The sequence below is a fragment of the Pan troglodytes genome, chromosome 3 (genome assembly GCF_028858775.2).
Source record: "Pan troglodytes isolate AG18354 chromosome 3, NHGRI_mPanTro3-v2.0_pri, whole genome shotgun sequence".
Taxonomy (NCBI): domain Eukaryota; kingdom Metazoa; phylum Chordata; class Mammalia; order Primates; family Hominidae; genus Pan; species Pan troglodytes.
In genome coordinates this window covers 82,394,662-82,417,044 of record NC_072401.2, presented here as the reverse complement: position 1 = coordinate 82,417,044, position 22,383 = coordinate 82,394,662, and the positions used below count along the sequence as shown (strand labels likewise).

At 41.1% G+C, this 22,383-nt stretch overlaps 1 protein-coding gene across 30 annotated transcripts in view; it reads left to right on the top strand.

Moving 5' to 3' along the window:
* OCIAD1 (OCIA domain containing 1) overlaps positions 1-22,383 on the top strand; it is a 59,556-nt gene that overhangs the window by 12,786 nt on the left and 24,387 nt on the right. For 4 of the 30 annotated variants that reach the window (XR_010156309.1, XM_009447939.5, XM_009447935.5 and 1 more), the window contains exons 1-3: positions 13,401-13,616; positions 14,979-15,041; positions 15,758-15,838. Coding sequence is in view for 16 of the 30 variants with exons in the window: in XM_009447939.5 (XP_009446214.1) it covers positions 14,984-15,041; positions 15,758-15,838 (139 nt within the window). In the remaining 14 variants the exon portion in view is untranslated. Of the gene's footprint in view, positions 1-10,944; positions 11,246-12,365; positions 12,626-12,930; positions 13,028-13,062; positions 13,855-14,978; positions 15,121-15,757; positions 15,839-22,383 lie in introns of those variants that run through there. The other 26 variants (XR_010156311.1, XM_063808882.1, XR_010156310.1 and 23 more) reach the window with 22 other exon arrangements.

Below are 22,383 nucleotides of genomic sequence, written 5' to 3'. Positions count from 1 at the left end.
TGGTTGTGGGCGCAGCTTCAGCGGATTTAATCATTCCTGCTTGCTGGCTCTGAAGAGAGCAGCTGATCCTGACAAAAGGGATTCTCCCAGCGCAGTGCACCAGCTCTTCTAAGGGACAGACTGCCTTCTCAAGTGGGTCCCTGACCTCTGTGCCTCCTGACTGGGAATAACCTCCCAACATGGGTTGACAGACACCTCTTACAGGAGAGCTTCAGCTGATATCAGGCCAGTGCCCCTCTGGGACGAAACTTCCAGAGAAAGGAGCAGGCAGAAATCTTTGTTGTTCTGCAGGCTCTACTGGTGATACCCAGGTGAACAGGGTCTGGAGTGCACCTCCAGCAATCTGCAGCAGACCTGCAGAAGCGGGTCCTGACTGCTAGAAGAAAAACTAACGAACAGAAAGCCACAACATCAACATCAGCATAAAGGACCCCCACGTAAAGACTCCATCCAAAGATCATCAGCCTCAAAGATCAAAGGTAGATAAATCCACGAAGATGAGGAAAAAGCAGTGCAAAAATGCAGGAAATTCCAAAAACCAGAAGGCCTATTCTCCTCCAAATGATCTCTACTCCTCTCCTGCAAGGGCACAAAACTGGACGGAGAATGAGTTTGATGAATTGACAGAAGTGGGCTTCAGAAGATGGGTAATAACAAACTCCTCTGAGCTAAAGGAGCATGTTCCAACCCAATGCGAGGAAGCTAAGAACCTTGATAAAGGTTACAGGAACTGCTAACTAGAATAACCAGTTTAGAGAGGAACATAAATGACCTTATGGAGCTGAAAAACACAGCAGGAGAACTTTGTGAAGCATACACAAGTATCAATAGCTGAATTGATCAAGCGGAAGAAAGGATATTGGATATTAAAGATCAACTTAACGGAATAAGGGATGAAGACAAGATTAGAGAAAAAATAATGAAAAGGAATGAAAAAAACCTTCAAGAAATATGTGACTATGTGAAAAGACCAAACCTACAATTGATTGGTGTACCTGAAAGTGATAGGGAGAACGGAACCAAGTTGAAAAATACACTTCAGGGTATTATCCACAAGACTTCCCCAACCTAGCAAGACAGGCCAACATTCAAATTCAGGAAATACAGAGAACACCACTAAGACACTCCTCAAGAAGAGAAACCCCAAGACACATAATGGTCAGATTCTCCAACATGAAAACGAAGGAAAAAAATGTTAAGGGCAGCCAGAGAGAAAGGTCAGGTCACCTACAAAGGGAAGCCCATCAGACTAACAGTGGATCTCTCTGCAGAAACCCTACAAGCCAGAAGAGAGTGGGGGCCAACATTCAGCATCCTTAATATCTAGCCAAACTAAGCTTCATAAGAAAAGGAGTAACAAAATCCTATACAGACAAGCAAATGCTGAGGGATTTTTCTCACCACTAGGTCTGCCTTACAAGAGCTCCTGAAGGAAGCACTAAATATGGAAAGGAAAAACTGGTACCAGCCACTGCAAAAACAACCCAAAATATAAAGATCAATGACACTATGAAGAAACTGCATCAATTAATGTGCAAAATAACCAGCTAACATTATGATGGCAGGATCAAATTCACACATAACAATGTTAGCCTTCAATGTAAATGGGCTAAATGCCCCAATTAAAAGACACAGACTGGCAAATTGGATAAAGAGTCAAGACCCCTCAGTGTGCTATATTGAAGAGACCCATCTCACGTGCAAAGACACACATAGGCTCAAAATAAAGAGATGGAGGAATATTTACCAAGCGCAAAAAAAAAAAAAAAAAAAAAAAAAAAAAAAAAAAAGGAGGGGTTGCAATCCCAGTCTCTGATAAAACAGACTTTAAACCAACAAAGATAAAAAAAGACAAAGAAGGGCATTACATTACGGTAAAGGGATCAATGCATCAAGAAGAGCTAAGTATATATGCAACCAATACAGGAGCACTCAGATTCATAAAACAAGTTCTTAGAGACCTACAAAGAGACTTGGACTCCCACGCAATAATAATGGGAGACTTTAACACCCCACTGTCAATATTAGACAGATCAATGAGACAGATAATTAACAAGGATATTCAGGATGTGAATTCAGCTCTGGACCAATGGGACCTAATAGACATCTACAGAACTCTCCAACCCAAATCAACAGAGTATACATTCTTCTCAGCACCACATAGCACATATTCTAAAATCAATCACATAATTGGAAGTAAAACCCTCCTTAGCAAATGCAAAAGAATGGAAATCATAACAGTCTCTCAGACCACAGTGCAATCTAATCAGAACTCAGGATTAAGAAAGTCACTCAAATCCGCACAACTACATGGAAATTGAACAATCTCCTCCTGAATGAGTACTGGGTAAATAACAAAATTAAGGCAGAAATAAATGAGTTTTTTGAAACCAATGAGGACAAAGAAACAACATACCAGAATCTCTGGGACACAGCTAAAGTGGTGTTAAGAGGAAAATTTATAGCACTTAATGCCCACAACAGAAAGCTGGAAAGGTCTAAAATCAACACATTAACATCACAATTAAAAGAATGAAAGAAGCAAGAGCAAACAAATTCAAAAGCTAGCAGAAAACAAGAAATAACTAAGATCAGAGCAGAACTGAAGGAGATAGAGACATGAAAAACCCTTCAAAAATTCAATGAATCCAGGAGCTGGTTTTTTTGAAAAGATTAACCAAATAGATGGACCACTAGCTAGACTAATAAAGAAAAGAGAGAAGAATCAAATAGACACAATAAAAAATGATAAAGGTGATATCACCACTGATTCCACAGAAATATAAACTACCATCAGAGAATACTATAAACACCACTATGCAAATAAACCCAGAAAATCTAGAAGAAATGGATAAATTCCTGGACGCATACACACTTTCAAGACTAACCCAGGAAGAAGTAGACTCCCTGAATAGACCAATAACAAGTTCTGAAATTGAGGCAGTAATTAATAGCCTACCAACCAAAAAAAGCCCAGGACCAGACGAATTCACAGCCGAATTCTACCAGAGGTACAAGGAGGAGCTGGTACCATTCGTTCTGAAACTATTTCAAACAATAGAAAAAGAAGGACTCCTCCTTAACTCATTTTATGAGGCCAGCATCATCCTGATATGAAAACCTGGCAGAGACACAACAAAAAAAGAAAATTTCTGGCCAATATCCCTGATGAATATTGATGTGAAAATCCTCAATAAAATACTGGCAAACCAAATCGAGCAGCACATTAAAAATCTTATCCACCACGATCAAGTCGACTTTATGCCTGGGATGCAAGGCTGGTTCAACATACTCAAATCAATGAATGTAATCCATCACATAAACAGAACCAATGACAAAAACCACATGATTATCTCAATGGATGCAGAAAAGGCCTTTGATAAAATTCAACATCTCTTCATGTTAAAAACTCTCAATAAACTAGGTGTGGATGGAACATATCTCAAAATAATAAGAGCTATTTATGACAAACTCATAGCCAATATCATACTGAATGGGCAAAAGCTGGAAGCATTCCCTTTGAAAACCAGCACAAGGGTGTCCTCTCTCATCATTCCTATTTAACGTAGTATTGGAAGTTCTGGCCAGGGCAATCAGGCAAGAGAAAGAAATAAACGTATTTAAATAGGAAAAGAGGAAGTCAAATTGTCTCTGTTTGCAGATGACATAGTTGTATATTTAGAAAACCACATTGTCTCAGCCCAAAAATTCTTAAGCTGATAAGCAACTTCAGCAAAGTGTCAGGATACAAAATGAATGTGCAAAATTCATAAGCATTCCTATACACCCACAACAGACAAGCAGATAGCTAAATCATGAGTGAACTCCCATTCACAATTGCTACAAAGAGAATAAAATACCTAAGAATACAACTTACAAGGGATGTGAAGGACCTCTTCAAGGAAAACTACAAACCACTGCTCAAGGAAATACGAGAGGACACAAACAAATGGAAAAACATTCCATGCTCATGGATAGGAACAATCAATACTATGAAAATGGCCATACTGCCCAAGGTAATTTATAGATTCAATGCTATTCCCATCAAGCTACCAATGACTTTCTTCACAGAATTGGAAAAAACTACTTTAAATTTCATATGGAACCAAAAAAGAGCCCACATAGCCAAGACAAGCCTAAGCAAAAAGAACAAAGCTGGAGGCATCATGCTATCTGACTTCAAACTATACTACAAGGCTACAGTAACCAAAACAGCATGGTACTGGTACCAAAACAGATGTATAGACAAACGGAACAGAACAGAGACCTCAGAAATAACACCATGCATCACAACCATCTGATCTTCAACAAACCTAACAAAAACAAACAATGGGGAAAGGATTCCCTATTTAATAAATGGTGCTGGGAAAACTGGCTTGGCCATATGCAGAAAACAGAAACTGGACCACTTCCTTACATCTTATGTAAAAATTAACTCAAGATGCATTAAAGACTTAAATGTAAAACCCCAAATCATAAAAACCTTAGAAGAAAACATAGGCAGTACCATTCAGGACATAGGCATGGGCAAAGACTTCATGACTAAAACACAAAAGTAATCACAACAAAAGCCAAAATTGACAAATGGGATCTAATTAAACTGAAGGGCTTCTGCACAGCAAAGAAAACTATCATCAGAGTGAACAGGCAACCTACAGAATGGGAGAAAATTTTTGCAAGCTACCCTTCCAACAAAGGTCTAATACCCTGAATCTATAAGGAACTTAAACAAATTTACAAGAAAAAACAATCAACCCCATCAAAAAGTGGGCAAAGGATATGAACAGACACTTCTCAAAAGAAGACATTTATGTGGCCAACAAACATATAAAAAAAATGCTCATCATCACTGGTCATTAGAGAAATGCAAATGAAAACCACAATGAGATACCATCTTACACCAGTCAGAATGGTGATTATTAAAAAGTCAGGAAACAACAGATGCTGGTGAGGCTGTGGAGAAATCGGAACGCTTTTACACTGTTGGTGGGAGTGTAAATTAGTTCAACCATTGTGGAAGACAGTGTGGCAATTCCTCAAGTATCTAGAACAAGAAATACCATTTGACCCAGCAATCCCATTACTCAGTATAAACCCAAAGAATTATAAATCATTCTACTATGAAGACACATGCACATGTATGTTTATTGCAGCACTGTTTACAATAGCAAAGTCATGGAACCAACCCAAATGCCCATCAATGATAGACCGGATAAAGAAAATGTGGCGCATATATACCATGGAATACTATGGAGCCATAAAAAAGAAAGAGTTCATGTCCTTTGCAGGTACATGGTTGAAGCTGGAAACCATCATTTTCAGCAATCTAACACAGGAACGGAAAACCAAACACCGCATGTTCTCACTTATAAGTGGGAGCTGAACAGCGAGAACACATGGACACAGGGAGGGGAACATCACACACCGGGACCTGTTGGTGGGGGGGTAGGGGGCAAAGGGAGGGAGAGCGTTAGGGCAAATACCTAATGGATGCGGGGTTTAAAACCTAGATGGAAGGTTGACAGGTGCAGCAAACCACCATGGCACCTGTATACCTATGTAACACACCTGCAGGTTCTCCACATGTACCCCAGAACTTAAAGTAAAATAAAAAAAAGACATATTGTAATACTTAAAAAAATTTGAAATGGCTATACACATTTCCTTTTTTAAATGATGATCTCTTTGAATTTACTTTTATTTTTATGTATTTTTAATTTTTTTTTTTAGAGAAGGTCTTGTTCTGTTGCCCAGGCTGGAGTGCAGTGGCATTATCATAGCTCACTGGAGCCTTAAATCCCTGGGCATAAGTGATCCTCCTGCTTCATGCTCTAGATTAGCTAGGACTGCAGGGGTGCCACAATGCCTGGCTTTTTTTTTTTTTTGTAGAGATGGAGTCTTGCTATGTTGCTCAGGCTGGTCTCAAACTCCTGGCCTCATGTGATCCTTCTGCTTTGGCCTCCCAAAGTATTCAGATTACAGGAGTGAGCCACTACACCTGGCTTTCTTTGAATTCTTCTTTTGTTTTGTTTTTAAGACAGGGCCTCGCTCTGTTGCCCAGGCTGGAGTGCAGTGGCATGATCTTGACTTACTGCAACCTCTGCCTCCCAGGCTCAAGTGATCCTCCCACTTCAGCCTCCTGAATAGCTGGGACTACAGATGAGCACCATCATGCCCAGCTAATTTTTTGTATTTTTATGTAGCGATGGGTTTTGGCCGTGTTGCCCACACTAGTCTCAAACTCCTAAGCTCAAAGCAATCCACCTGCCTTGGCCTCCCAAAGTGCTGGGATTACAGGTGTGAGCCACTGCGCCCAGCCTGAATTTTCAATAGTTTCCATTAACAAGAAATTTTGAATGCAATAACCACTCAGTATTTACAATTGAAATTACATCAAAGACTCTAAAACTGTTTTTTTTTTTTCTTTTTCTTTTTTTGAGACGGGACCTCATTCTGTTGCTCAGGCTGGAGTGTACAGGCACAATCATAGCTCACTGCAACCTTGAACTCCTGGTCTCAAGTGATCCTGTTGCCTCCACCTCCTGGGTAGCTAGGACTACAGGCATGCACTAGCACACCCACCTTATTATTATTATTATTATTATTATTATTTTAGAGATAGGGTCTTTTTATGTTGCCCAGGCTGGTCTCAAAACTCCTGGCCTCAAGCGATCCTCCTGTCTTGGCCAGGTGTGAACCACCCACTGCACTGGCCTCTTTTCTTTCATTAAGAAATGTAACAGAGGCCGGGCGCGGTGGCTCACGCCTGTAATCCCAGCACTTTGGGAGGCCGAGGCGGGCGGATCACGAGGTCAGGAGATCGAGACCATCCTGGCTAACACGGTGAAACCCCGTCTCTACTAAAAATACAAAAAATTAGCCGGGCGTGGTAGCGGGCGCCTGTAGTCCCAGCTACTCGGGAGGCTGAGGCAGGAGAATGGCGTGAACCCGGGAGGCGGAGCTTGCAGTGAGCCGAGATCGCGCCACTGCACTCCAGCCTGGGCGACAGAGCGAGACTCCGTCTCAAGAAAAAAAAAAAAAAAAAAAAAAAAAAGAAATGTAACAGAAATATAATGAATGACAATTCAGGTGAATTTTGAATTCAAATGAACTTTTTTGTTTTAGACAGAGTCTTGCTCTGTTGTTCAGGCTGGAGTGCAGTGGCACAATCATAGCTTGCTGCAGCCTTGATCTCCTGGGCTGAAGTGGTCCTCCCACCTCAGCCTCCCAAGTAGCTGGGATTACAGGCATGCACCACTACATCTGGTTAATTTTTGTATTTTTAGTAGAGACAGGGTTTCACAATGTTGCCCAGGTGGGTCTGGAACTCCTGGGCTCAAATGACCTGCCCACCTTGGCGTCCCAAAGTACTGGGACTTACAGGCATGAGCCACTGCGCCTGGCTGGAGTTTTTAATTTCAAATAAGTCAAAATAATGAAGGAACTGTAATTTGCATTATGAGAGCAGATCCCCTGCAGCTGGCATGGACACCACAAAAAGGACATTTCAACCCCAAAAGTCCAGACATGCCCAATTAATGTGAAGACTGAGATATGGGCTTGCTCTTTGGGGTTACTCCCTGGAGCTGCACCTGCCTGGGGCCCCAGTCCTGACTCCTTGTGCTCCCACTCTACTAGCTGCACCTTGGGATTCCTGCCATCCCATGCATCCAGGGTATCTAGGGTATGCATCCAGGGTATCTAACACATGAATCCAGGTCATCTAACACATGAATATCTAGGTATGCATCCAGGGTATCTAACACATGAATATCTTCAGCAGCCCCATAGGCCCCTTGCCCATGATGGGCAGCAGCGTGCCCTTTGGCTGAATTTTCTGAGATTTAGTATGGGAAAGAAGAGCTGAATTTTGCTTATCATTCTCATCACTTTTGGGGTACATAGGAATACCATTAGACTTTGTTTTCCTCTAAATCACCTCAGAGGACCCCCAAAGAAGGTTGTTTATAATGCAGGAAACTGGCCCATGGTCTCTGCCCACAGACTGCTGCAAAGGCTGAGTGAGTGAATCAATAGCTTGTGGCATACCTATAACACATCCATGGGAATATTAGTTAAGAAATCCGCCCTATGCTATTAATTATCCCTTCTTGCTCCTGTATTTTCTCTTTCTTTCCCTCCCTCCCTCCCTTCTCTCTCTTTCTCTTTCTTTCTTTCTTTCTTTCTTACTTTCTTTTTCTTTCTTTCTTTTCTTTCTTTCTTTCCATCTTACAAGAGCCTCACTCTGTTGCCCAGGCTGGAGTGCAGTAGTACAATCTTGGCTCACTGCAACCTCCACCTCCTGGGTTCAAGCAATTCTTCTGCCTCAGCCTGTCAGTAGCTGGGATTACAGGCATGTACCACCACGCCTGGCTAATTTTTGTAGTTTTAGGTAGAGACGGGGTTTCGCCGTGTTGGCCAGACTGGTCTTGAACTCCTGACATCAAGTGATCCGCCCATCTCAGCCTCCCGAAGTGCTGGGATTACAGGCATGAGCTACTGTGCTTGGCCTCCCTCCTATATTTTCTTTTTTTTTAAATTATACTTTAAGTTCTAGGGTACATGTGAACAACGTGCAGGTTTGTTACATATGCTTACATGTGCCATGTTGGTGTGCTGCACCCATTAACTCATAATTTAGCATTAGGTATATCTCCTAATGTGATCCCTCCTCCCTCCCCACAACCCACAACAGGCCCCAGTGTGTGATGTTCCCCACCCTGTGTCCAAGTGTTCTCATTGTTCAATTCCCACCTATGAGTGAGAACATGCGGTGTTTGGTTTTCTGTCCTTGCGATAGTTTGCTGAGAATGATGGTTTCCAGCTTCATCCATGTCCCTACAAAGGACATGAACTCATCCTTTTTTATGGCTGCATAGTATTCCTGGAATACTATATTTTCAATTCTTCTCTTTAGTGGTTCTTTCCCTTTGCCAATTACAATTAAAAGCCTATGGAATTAAAAAACAAAAACATTGAGGTAATGAATATGCTAGTTACTCTGATTTGATTATTACACACTTACATATTTCAAAATATCATGTTGTACCCCATAAATATGTACAATTATTATGTCAATTAAAAATCATAAAAGCAAAAACCCAAAACAAAAAATAACCTTCATCCATTTTTATTTTTTCCTCCAGCTACCACTCTATCTTGCTTTCTCTAAACAGCTAAACTTCCAGAAAGAGTAATGTACACTTTTCCTCACATTATCTCCAATCACTCTTTTGTCAACCCATTGTAATCTAGATTTTAATAAAACTACACTTGCAAAAGTTATAAATAACCTTTTTATTGCTGCATGTAATGGATAGTTCTCCATCCTTACCAGCATTTGATATAATTGACCATTTCTTCCTTCTTAGAAGATTCTTTTCCTTTGGCTTCTATGACACTACATTTTGAATAATAAATATGTGTTAAACTAGATAGTCTGGTGAACTAATAAAACACAAGTTCTGCTCTAATGGAACATAAATAGAAATATGCTGAATAATAATTTATTGAATAATGATTGCTTGAATAATCGCTGAATAATTATCAATTATGGAAGTTCAAGAGTTCATTTGAAAATAAATCTTTTATTGACACTGAAATGAAGTAGAAATTCACTACATTGATTTCATTTATATACATTAATGAGTATAATTATCCCTTTATTATTAATTTTTAAGTGATGTCTAATAAGTGGAAATTTCTTATGGTACATTTCATTAGATCTTAACTCAATGGAGGTATCATGAAGACTGTTGATTTAATTTAATCCAGGTGGATCGATTTCTGGTGATCTCACCATTCCAGATTAGAACACATTAGTCTGAGTTGGCTAATAAATCCTACAGCCCATCTCTAGCAAATGTGTATCGACTTCCCGCAAGTCTTTGGATCTTGCCCAATTTATGTTTGAATTCTTTGATTGTTGCATTACCCAAATTACCAAAAGACTCAATAACCTCTAAATGCCAGCACAAATGCAAAGTGACAGTTTACTTGAATGTTTTAGAATCCTATATGTTCCCACAGAAGGAGCTCATAGTCTTTTATCAACAGAAACTCAATTTATTGATTAATTGCTGAGAAATTAGGGGGCAACAGAAAATAGACTTATCAATCTACCATGCGCTATTGCAGGCACGTGGCGTGGGACTGGCAGGTAGCTCCACCTGCAGCCCCGGCATGGGATCCACTAGGTGAAGCCAGCTGGGCTCCAGAGTTGGGTGGGGACTTGGAGAACTTTTATGTCTAGCTGGAGGATTGTGTATGCACCAATCAGCACTCTGTGTCTAGCTTGGGGTTTGTAGATGCACCAATCAGCACTCTGTATCTAGCTACTCTGGTGGGGACTTGGAGAACTTTTATGTCTCACTAGAGGATTGTAAATGCACCAATCAGCACTCTTTGTCTACCTAAAGATTTGTAAATGCACCAATCAGTGCTCTGTGTCTGGCTAGTCTAGTGGGGACTTGGAGAACTTTTATGTCTAGGGAAAGGTTTGTAAATGCACCAATCAGCACCCTATGTCTAGCTCAAGGTTTGTAAATGCACCAATCAGTGCTCTGTGTCTACCTAATCTAGTGGGGACTTGGAGAACTTTTGTGTCTAGCTAAAGGATTGTAAATGCACCAATCAGCACTCTGTGTCTAGCTCATGGATTGTAAATGCACCAATCAGCACCCTGTCAAAATTGACCAATCAGCTCTCTGTACAGTGGACCAATCAACTCTCTGTACAATGGACCAATCAGCAGGATGTGTGTGGGGCCAGATAAGGGAATAAAAGCAGGCCTCTTGAGCCAGCAGCGGCAACCCACTCAGGTCCCCTTCCACACTGTGGAAGCTTTGTTCTTTTGCTCTTTGCAATAAATCTTGCTGCTGCTCACTCTTTGGGTCTGCACCACCTTTATGAGCTGTAACACTCACTGCGAAGGTCTGCAACTTCACTCCTGAGGCCAGTGAGACCATGAACCCACCTGGAGGGATTAACAACTCCAGACGCACCACCTTAAGAGCTGTAACACTCACTGCGAAGGTCTGCAGCTTCACTCCTGAAGCCAGGAAGACCACGAACCCACCAGAAGGAATAAACTCCGAGCATGTCTGAACATCAGAAGGAACAAAGTCTGGACACACCATCTTTAAGAACTGTTACGCTCACCGCGAGGGTCCGCAGCTTCATTCTTGAAGTCAGTGAGACCAAGAACCCACCAATTTAGGACACACTATGTGTTAGGCCTGGCTCAGTAAGTATAAAGAATATGATAAAACTGGATTCTGGAATCTTACAGTCTAGTCAGGAAGCAAAGAAAAAGACTTTGCTTTAAAGTTGGTGTAGTGGCTCATGCCTATAACCCCAGCACTTCCGGAGGCCAAAGTGGGCAGATCACTTGAGGCCAGGAATTGGAGACCAGGCTGGTAAAGTAGTGAAACTCTGTCTCTTCTACAAATAAAAAAATTAGCTGGGCGTGGTGGTGCACACCTGTGGTCCCAGCTACTCAGGAGGCTGAGGCACAAGAATTGCTTGAATCTGGGAGGCGAAGGTTGCAGTGAGCCGAGATGGCACCACTGTACTACGGTCTAGACAATAGAGCAAGGCCCTGTCCAAAAAAAAAAAAAAAAAAAAACAACAAAAAACTTTGCTTTAACATAAAGCTCACCACCTAGAATGTCTTCTAATTTTTTTATTTTTGTTTCTTCTAGAATGTCTTTTAATTTTCTTATTTTTGTTTTTTCTCCTATAAAAATGCATACAACAAATTCATTTAAGAAATATTTGTTGGCTTCATATGATCATGTGCCAATCACCGATGCTAGGCAAATACGGCTCCTACTGTCATAGACCTTTTTAGTGAAGAGAGAGAGACAATACACAAACAAATCATTGTTTTAGACCATAACAAATACTATGAAAGCAATAAGCAAGGTAACATGGAGAGTGACTGGGGTGCCATGTTAATTGGGTGGTCAAGGAATGCCTCTCTGATGTGGTGACATCAACTGAAGTCTGAGACAAAAAGCCACGTTGAACATCTGGAAGAACAGTGGTCTAGAAGAGGGAACAGCAATTGCACAAGCCCTGGGCCCAGAAGTAAATTAGCTTGTCCCAGGAACAAAATGAGTATTAGTTACTAATACTGATTATCTCAGGGATTTATTTGGTTCTATAAAGACTTACAAGCCAACATCTCTGTCCTAAAGGAGCTCTGTAACAGAGACAGACGTAAGTAAAAAAGATCACTATTCAGTGCAAAAGTACATTGCAGTGACAGCAGTATGGACAAGCTAAGGACTAAGAAGGAAGAGTGATTACTTCTCTGGGGTGTGTTTCAGGGAAGGCATCACAAAGGTGGTGATGTAAAAGCAGAATTTTGAAATATCGTTAGAATTGACAAAGCAGGGAGTAGAGTTGTGCTGGGGGAACAGTGCACAGAGAACACTGAGGGCAAAGACCTCCAGGCTGTTTCTTGTTAGTGAACACTGAAATAGAAGAAAGTGACGCTCAAAAGGCACAGGCACCACCAGGCCATGATGGGCCTTATATTCGGTGCATGACTGGAGCTATCAAAAGACTCCAAGGAAGGAAACACAGCGTTGGATTCGTTTCACGTGACTGTCTCCCTTAAGTATGTCTTCGGGAGAATAAATGTTAAATGATAAAGTGGCAAAGGGGCTCAGAAAGATGAGAAACCTGAGAGGCTTTGAGGGGTTGACAAATAGGACTGGATTTGCCCACTGTTTAGTCACTAATAACTTGCAGTACATGGCACTAATAAATACTTCAGGAAGGAATGTATGAAAATGAGTAAATGCTGATTGGCTGGGTGTGGCAGCACCATGTCTGATGTGCAGAGGTCGTGAGCCCCCTCATTAATAGACAGTGATGTGTTGTTTTAATTCTAACAACCCTATATGTAATTCCACTTTTCAGGTGAGAAAAACCGTAGCCTCAGAGAGATCACGGTACCCTGCCAGAGGTTGTAGAACTTGTTGGAAACTTGGATCAAGAGGGTGTGACAAATAACCAGGTATGCATGCTTAAAAATTACTTTCTACTACTTAGCCTACAGGCTCAAAGAATGAAATTATCTCATAAAAGAGATAATTTATAAAGTCGCTCTCAAAAGAGGGACAACAGAGGGTTCCGGAACGTTCCCGCCAGCCGCCACGAGAAGACCAGAGAGGTGCGTCACAACAGCCCAAAGTCAAGCCTACCCCCAACCCCCTTCCCCGCCATCCAGGGAAGGGCGGGGCAGGGTTCTTGGTCCGCCGCTGTCGCCTGCGCAGTCGCAGTGCGGCTCGTGGCCGCAGCTGCCTGAAAGAGAAGGGCAGAGGGACGAGTATACGCATGCGTCTATTCCTAGGCTGCTCGCTCTCAGACCCGCAGTGAGGTCTGACGTCATTTCCTGCCGTAAGTATACAGTGCCTCCGGGTCGCGGTCATTTTGAGCCCCTGTCTGGATGACTTCTTGCGGCTGTTCTACCCCTCCCCCTCCCCGCGGTACCTTGCACTTTTCTCCCTCCCTGCCCCCTCTCGAGTCCACCCTCCGGGCCTTCTGCCCCTGATCGCTTGGTTTTCCTTGCCGTCGCCTGCTGCTGTCGTCGGGAGGTGGGTGAGGTGAGGCAGACAGCCCCGTTGTTGCCCTCCGCGTACCCCCTCACCACCTTTGCGGCCATCCACGACTTTCGCACCTTCCGCCATTTTCCTGCCTGTGAGGGTGGACAGATCGCGCTCGGGTCTCGGCCTCCTGAGTGCCGGTGACTGCGGGAGGCGACGGAGTGCTTCTGGGGGTGTGAGCTGGGGAAGTTTGTGGTCACGGATGCGTGTGGGGTTGCTGCTCAGTCTGTAACGGCAGGTGGGAGACGGACACTGGGTGGAGGATGGAGTGCGGGAATCAGCGGTTGTAGGCCGCTTAGGCTTTAATCCAGCGTTGTTTTGTGTAAAGAACTTAAAATGGTATTGTCTTAAGCGCCGTGTCAGCCCTGACAGTCTTCCTGGTGTTTCTAGGAAGGATGCCGTTATGGGAAATAAGAGGGTTTCATTTTTTCTCATACGGTTGTAGGGTAAAGGTAGTTTATTCAGCAGGCTCCATCCATCCATGAATTCAGCTGACCTTTTTTATTTCTTTTCTCTAATTAAGGGGTTGGCATGTAGTAGGCCTTCATGGCTTATTGACTGAATGAATTATGGAAGGGCTCAGTTGCTGTCCTCATTGCGTATGCCATTTCCTGTTTCCATGCAAATTGTTTTTAAAATGAGAATAATCGTGGTCCCACGTAAACGTTCTGTAAAATACAGTTACTTGATCTGTTGGTCTGAGTCCCAATATATGAGTTTTTAAAAAAAGAACCAAATAAAAAATGTATATTCTTGGAATTTTATGCATTTTTTTTCTTATATTCTTGGGGTGGAAGGAAATTTGGAGATACAGAATTTGCTGTTAGTTTTACCTCACAGGGAGAAGGATATGTCGTCTTTGTTATTCCATAATTTTGGAGTGCTCCTTTGTGGGAGAGGTTGAATGTTTCTGATGATTATTTCATTTTTTAATATGGAAGCTCAGAAATGACTTGAAATTTTTTTTCTCTTCTATTCTGGGGAATTATCCTAATCATTGGGCATAGATTCGAGAAACGACCAAAACATAGGATGTGAAAGAACCCACTTTCAGGAGGAAAAAATACGTCTGTTATTTTATTGATATCTTGATAGTAAAAAAAATTATAAACTTATAAAACGCATATGCTTTTTCAAGTAAGGGACTTAACCTGAATAGTGAGTTCCAAATTAATCAGTAGGTCTGTTACTTTTTCATCTAGCTATTTACATGTGGAGTACTTAAGATATAGTAGTGTTTAATAAATATTTGTTGATTGATTGCTGTGTAGACTAGTAGTTTTACTATATCATACGTCTTGATTTACTTTGACCTATCTAGTGATAGTTTCTAATACTTAATATGTAATGTTTTTGATACAGGAAAGATGAATGGGAGGGCTGATTTTCGAGAGCCGAATGCAGAGGTTCCAAGACCAATTCCCCGTAACTATCTATTAAGTATTTATAATTAGAAGCACTTCCTATGTAAAGGAATTTTCACTGCCTTGAGTAACAGTGGCAGGTGGGCTGGCTTCATGGGCATGTGCAGACAGCGCCCCATACTTGGTTTCATGTTCTAGTCTTGTTATCTTGAAATTCATAATCATTTGGACAAGGAGTCCCACGTTTTTATTTTGCACTGGGCCCAGCACATTAGGTAGCCAGTCCTGACTAGCAGATAGTAGCATTAATTCTATTTGAAGTCAAAGTTTGTTGAAAGTGTATAAGTGGCCTGGCTCGGTGGCTCATGCCTGTAATCCCAGCACTTCGGGAGGCTGAGGTGGGTGGAACACCTGAGGTCAGGAGTTCGAGACTAGCCTGGCTAACATGGTGAAACCCCGTATCTACTAAAATACAAAAAATTAGCCTGGCGTGGTGATGGGTGCCTGTAATCCCAGCTACTCGGAAGGCTGAGGCAGGAGAATCGCTTGAACCCCGGGAGGTGGAGGTTGCAGTGAGCCGAGATCGCGCCATTGCACTCCAGCCTGGGCAAGAAGAGTGAAACACTGTCTCAAAAAACAAAAAAAGTGCATAAGCCAGTTGTTTTATTATTTGAGTTTAAAAAATGGGTGTCTCATTAATATTTAGGCTAAGATAATTTTTCAGACTTAGTTTTATTATGGATAATTTAATGTTTTCTGATTTTCCCTGGTAAAAAGACATAGGGCCTGATTACATTCCAACAGAGGAAGAAAGGAGAGTCTTCGCAGAATGCAATGATGAAAGCTTCTGGTTCAGATGTGAGTTCAATTTTCTAATTAATATAATTTGATCCAAAATTTGTACCTGAAATTTTGACTTGAATTTGAACCTGAAATTATAATAACTCCGTATAGAACAAATTGGCAAACTTTTTGCATAGTGTGGTTGTTGTTAAAAGAGATCAAGGAGATAAAGGAATTGCACACATTTTAAAGTAATTATTTCCAGATTTTTAACAAAACCATGAGGTAATTTTGTTGATAATAGTAATAGTTAGCATTTACTGTGTGTACATAGATTATATAAAAACAACCCAATAAGGTTGATAACTATTATTACCCTCACTTTACAAGTGAAGGAATTGAGGTTTAGAGATGTTAAATGGCAACACTTAGTGTTACACAGGTGATAAATTACGATGTTTGGAGTTGAAAACAGGTCTGTCTGAAACAGATTTTACTCTTAATGCTTTTAACCATTATGTAATAGCAGATTAGTTCCCATTTTATCATTGTGAAATGTTGTTATACTACTAGCTCTTGATTTCTGACTAAAGAAATATATATATATTTGTGTATATATATATATCAAGATTGTATTTTTTAAATACAGAGATTGTTGGAAGCAGTATACAAAATATACTCTCACTATTTAACAAAGAATTGGTATTGCTTTACTTGGAAACTGTAGTCCTTTCAGATAAAAAGGAGGATGAATTTTTTTTTGTTTTTGTTTTTGTTTTTGTTTTTTTGAGATGGAGCTTCGCTCTTGTTGCCCAGGCTGGAGTACAATGGTGTGATCTCAGCTCACTGCAATTTCTGCCTCCTGGGTTCAAGCGATTCTCCTGCCTCAACCTCCTGAGTAGCTGGGATTACAGGCATGTGCAACCACGCCCAGCAAATTTTTCTATTTCTAGTAGAAGCGGGATTTCACCATGTTGGCCAGGCTGGTCTTGAACTCCTGACCTTAGGTGATCTGCCTTGGCCTCCCAAAGTGCTGGGATTATAGGCGTGAGCCACCACGCCTGGCAAATTTTTTTTTAAAAAAGGCAACTTGGCACGGTGCCTCATGGCTATAATTGCAGCACTTCGGGAGGCTGAGGCAGGAGGATTGCTTGAGCCCAGAAGTTCAAGACCAGCGTGGGCAACATAGAGGGGCCTTGTCTCTACCAAAAATGAAAGAAATTAGCTGGGTGTGGTGATACGTAGCTGTAATCGCAACCATTTGGGAGGCTGAGGCTGAGGTAGGAGGATCCCTTGAGCTGGGTACATAGAGGCTGCTGCAGTAAGCTATGATCACATCACTGCATTCCAGCCTGGGTGACAGAGCCAGACCCTGTCTCAAAGAAAAGAAAAAAAGGGCAACTTAAGCCATTAAGGAGGATGTATGTTTTCATCAGTCAGCCTGATATGTATGCTTAAAATGTGCAAGGTACCTGTTGGGAAGATAAGTTTTATGAAAGACAGACTTTGTCCTGAATTAGTTTTCTTTTTTGTTTGCTTGTTTTTGTTTTTGAGACGGAGTCTCACTCTCTTCCCCAGGCTGGAGTGCAGTGGTGTGATCTCTGCTCACGTCAACATCCTTCTCCTGGGTTCAAGTGATTCTCCTGCCACAGTGTCCTGAGTATCTGGGACTACAGGCGTGCGCCACCATGCCTGGCTAATTTTTGTATTTTCAGTAGAGACTGGGTTTCACTATGTTGGCCAGGCTGATCTCGAACTCCTGACCTCAGTTGATTCACCTGCCTTGGCCTCCGAAAGTGCTGGGATTACAGGTGTGAGCCACTGCGCCTGGCCCTGAAGTAGTTTTATATGTGGTGAGACAAAGCTAATACATGAAACACTTAGAGATTAAGTGTGTAACTGCAGAAGACTTTTTAAAGAGATAAATTAATTAGAATGGACTTACTGAAATTGAAAAATTTGAATAACTTTTGAGATTTTAAAACTCAAAATTTTCTCAAAATTTTACCAAATTTCAATTTGGTAAAAACTGAAGCCTCTTACAATTTTACAGTTGTGTTTTTCTGTAACATAAGGTAGAATACCTGAGTTGGAAAGAGACCTTTATTTGTTAAGCAAACAATACTTTAACAACTTTATAATAGTACTACAGGCCAGGTATGGTGGCTCACACCTGTAATCCCAGCACCTTGGTTTTGTTTTGTTTTTTATTTTTGTAGATACTAGGTTTTGCCATGTTGCCTAGGCTAATCTTGAACCCCTGAGTTCAAGCGATCTGCCTGCCTTGGCCTCCCCAAATGGTGGAATTTCAAGCATGAGCCACTGAACCTGGCCCCAGCACATTGGGTGGTTGAGGCAGGAGGATCGCCTGAGACCAGGAGTTTGAGACCAGCCTTGGCAACATAGTGAGACCCTGTCCCTAATCCCCCAACAACAACAACAAAAGAATTAATAGTTAATAAGTAGATAAGTGAAGAGGAAAGGTGGAGTAGCATTTGGAAGAAAGGAGTAGTGAACAAAGGCAGAGTTTGCAATAACTTCATCTCTGCTGGAGCCGTGAGCCTGAATTGATTGGAACAGAGGTCTTTCATTGAGGATAGAACATAAAACATAGTAATGAGTTAAAGGTTTGATCCATTATATCGTTTAGGTTCTTGAGCAGAGGGGGGTGATATGTAAGGTTTTTTTTAAGGAAGGTTAGTTAACAGTGTGCAAGATGGGTAGAAGGGTGAGAAGTTGTACTTGGTAAAATCTGTTTTGAGCTTTTGGCAGTAACTTAGGCATATATATGTAGTCAACGATGAGATATAGTTGATTAGTGTGTCATTTGGACTGGAAAAGATGAGCTGGCAACGAAAGACTTTTTAAAGGACAAATAAAAGGATTTTTAAAAAAGTTCGACTAAGGGGGAATGAAGGAATGGTAAGAGGGAGGTAATAGCTTTAAGATAACCAGCTTAGGAGACTCAATGATACCTCTGAATTAAAGGTTCAGTTAGAAGGAGTTCTTGTTTGAAGATGAGTTTAGTTCAGACGTTTTGAGTTCATGGTGCAACATTCGATTGTCGAAGATTTCTAAGCAACTAGAGATAGAAACAAAAGCATACATGAAAAATTAGTTTATTGTGGAGTTGTGTTGGTGAATTCGCCTATAAATTAAGTGTAGAGATAAAAGCATAAAACTGATAATAGTTTCTGCCCTGTGATTAATACTTAGGATTGATAGAATAAAGGATAAAGTTTGGATAGTACCCATGGATAAGGGAACAAGTGATAGTGAAAGAATCAACAGAGACCAAGAGCAGTTAGGAAGATAGAGGAGCTCTGATAGAATCTTTGTCATTTTATCCACCAATATTCAGAGACTTGCAGGTATTTCAAGCTAGAAAGAACCTGAATAAGAATTAGGTGATGATGTCCATTTTAAAGTTATGATGACTATGCATCTAAAACAGTTATTCTCAACTGGGAGCAGAATAACTGGAACGAGTTGAGAATAATTGTTATAGATGCATAGTCATCATAAAGTAAGGGCTTCTATAAAATTTTCATGGCTCATTAGAATGGGAATAATTTCTTTCTTTTTTTTTGAGACGGAGTCTCGCTCTATCCCCCAGGCTGGAGTACGGTGGTGCAATCTTGGCTCACTGCAAGCTCCGCCTCCTGGGTTCATACCATTCTCCTGCCTCAGCCTCCCGAGTAGCTGGGATTACAGGCGCCTGCCACCATACCTGGCTATTTTTTTTTGTATTTTTACTAGAGATGGGGTTTCACCGTGTTAACCAGGATGGTCTCCATCTCCTGACCTTGTGATCCACCTGCCTCGGCCTCCGAAAGTGCTGGGATTACAGACGTAAGCCACCGTTTTTTTTTTTGTTTTGTTTTTCTTTTTTCGGTTTTCTTTTTTTTGTGACTGGGTTTCACTCTTGTTGTCCAGGCTGGAATGCAATGGCACAGTCTTGGCTCACTGCAACCCCTGCCTCCTGGGTTCAAGCAATTCTCCTGCCTCAGCTTCCCAAGTAGCTGGGCTTATAGGCGCCTGCCACCATGCTCAGCTAATTTTTGTATTTTTAGTAGAGAAGGGGTTTCACCATGTTGGCCAGGCTGGTCTCGAGCTCCTGACCTTGTGATCTGCCCACCTCGGCCTCACAAAGTTCTGGGATTACAAGCATGAGCCACTGTGCCTGGCCAGAATGGGAAGAATTTCTTAGAGAACTTGGCTGTATACTCTAGCAACAGTTCTTTTTTTTTTTTTTTTAAATCTTTGAAGATTATATAGAGTAGATAGGATAAAATGATCTATTTTCAAGTCTTGATGACACAGGATTAAGAAAAAGGCAAGTGTGATAGAGGGGATTTCGGATTATTGTAGTGTTGGGCTAACGGTTAAATAGATGCTAAGGTGTCCAGATTTATTTCTGGCTGATAAATGTATGCTGTTGCAGGTGTTTAACAATCTAAATAGCTGTGACAGGTTTATGCCAAAAGTACATTAAAGGGTAGTGAACAATGTCAGGATGCCCATGTATACCAGACTCTTAATAGTGGGACATGTGGTATATGAACAGTACAAAGCTAAGTGATTTCTGTGCATTAAAACAGATAAATCACAGGTTGAAAAGACAAAAAGCGGCTGGGCTTGGTGGCTCACACCTGTAATCCCAGCACTTTGGGAGGCTGAGGCAGGCAGATCACCTGAGGTCAGGAGTTCGAGACCAGCCTGACCTATATGGTGAAACCCCGTCTCTACTAAGAATACAAAAATTAGCTGAGCGTGGTGGCAGGTGCCTGTAATTCCAGCTACTCGAGAGGCTGAGACAGGAGAATCGCTTGAACCCGGGAGGCAGAGGTTGCAGCAAGCCAAGATCGTGCCACTGCACTCCAGCCTGGGCGACAGAGCGAGACTCCATCTCAAAAAAAAAAAAAAAAAAGACAAAAAGCATGTAATAAGGACAGGCTGGAAGACAGCTTGTTAATTTTATACCATATCTACATTACTGAGAAATTACAGCAGCCAAAAAATTACTGTATTAATAGGTAGCATTTGACTCTCAAAACAGATAACCAAGGTGTTGTTGCATATTATAGCATCAAACATTGAAATGTAGAAGCTTGGTTGTAACCAGATGATAGGAAGTTCAACGTATAATTATCAGAAGGATGATAATCATACATAGGAAATTTTGTACTTTAACATTTGTACTTTCGAATTAGATAGTCTATGCTGTATGTGACATTTATGTAAACAAATAATGGCATCTGTTACTTTGGAGAGTATCACCTTGGATTAGAAAAAGGTGATAAAAGCATTTACGAATTTATAAAAAAGCACTTACTAAGGTAATTTTTTATACATTTTTTAGGTCTGTTAAAATACTTATCCTGTTCTAAAATTAGACTTGTTGATCTAGGGACCATTCTCTTTCCTTAAGATAACTATGTTTCTATACTGACCTACATTCCATTAATCTGAAATATAACTATGAAGGCATCTTATTTCTAGGTGCTTAAAATCGTGACCCTATGCACTGACCTAAAATCACTATGTCTGTGCCCAAACACACAGGTAGTGAAGACCCTGTGCATATAGGGTCAGTTTATTGCATATTCATGTTAAAATAGTTCTCAAACTCCAGAATTACTAAAAAGATGTATCAATTCATATTTGTATCAGCTGGAGTCTATGAATAATATTTCATATATGTGTACTACTGGTTTTCAAATGATACAGTATAAGAGTGATAAGAGTATGGGCCGGGCATGGTGGCTCACACCTGTAATCCCAGCATTTTGAGAGGCTGAGGTGGGCGGATCACTTGAGGTCAAGAGTTCAAGACCAGCCTGGCTAACATGGTGAAACCCTGTCTCTACTAAAAATACAAAAATTAGCCAGGTGTGGTGGCACATGCCTGTAGTCCCAGCTTCTTGGGAGGCTGAGGCAGGAGAATGGCTTTAACTCGGGAGGCAGAGGTTGCATTGAGCCAAGATTGTGACATTGCACTCCAGCCTGGGTGACAAAGCGAGACTTCATCTCAAAAAAAAAAAAAGAGTATGGACTCTGAGGCCTGATTGGCTGGATTCAAATCCCAGCTCCACACACAGTAGCTGTGAGATTTTGGACAAGTTCCTGAGGTCTGTGCTATACTTTTCTTATCTATAAAATGGGGATAACTGCCTAGCTCATGAAATTATTATAGGGATTAATGCAATTTAATTAAGTGTTGGCTATCTTTATTAAATAGCTATTAGTGTTATTATGATTAATGAAATAAAAATTTTTATTGACTACAGTTAGGAATATAGAGTAGCTTTTTGTTACTGTGAGGGGAGAAGAGTTCAAAGAATTGTAGGGATTCTTGTATATATTGAATATAGTTTGGGACTGTGGTAATAATGTGCACTAGGTTTTGGTCAGCAGTATTACTGATTTGCCTATAGAAACAGATTATTTAACAAAATAGATATTACATACTGTAGTGGAAAAGGCCACTGACTAGGGAGTCAGGAGACTTGGGTTCTGATCTCAGCATTACCACAAACTAACCAGCTGTGTTGCTTTGAGCAAATGACTTGTCTTTTCTGGATTTCATTGTACTCAGATTGGAATGAGGACTAGATAAT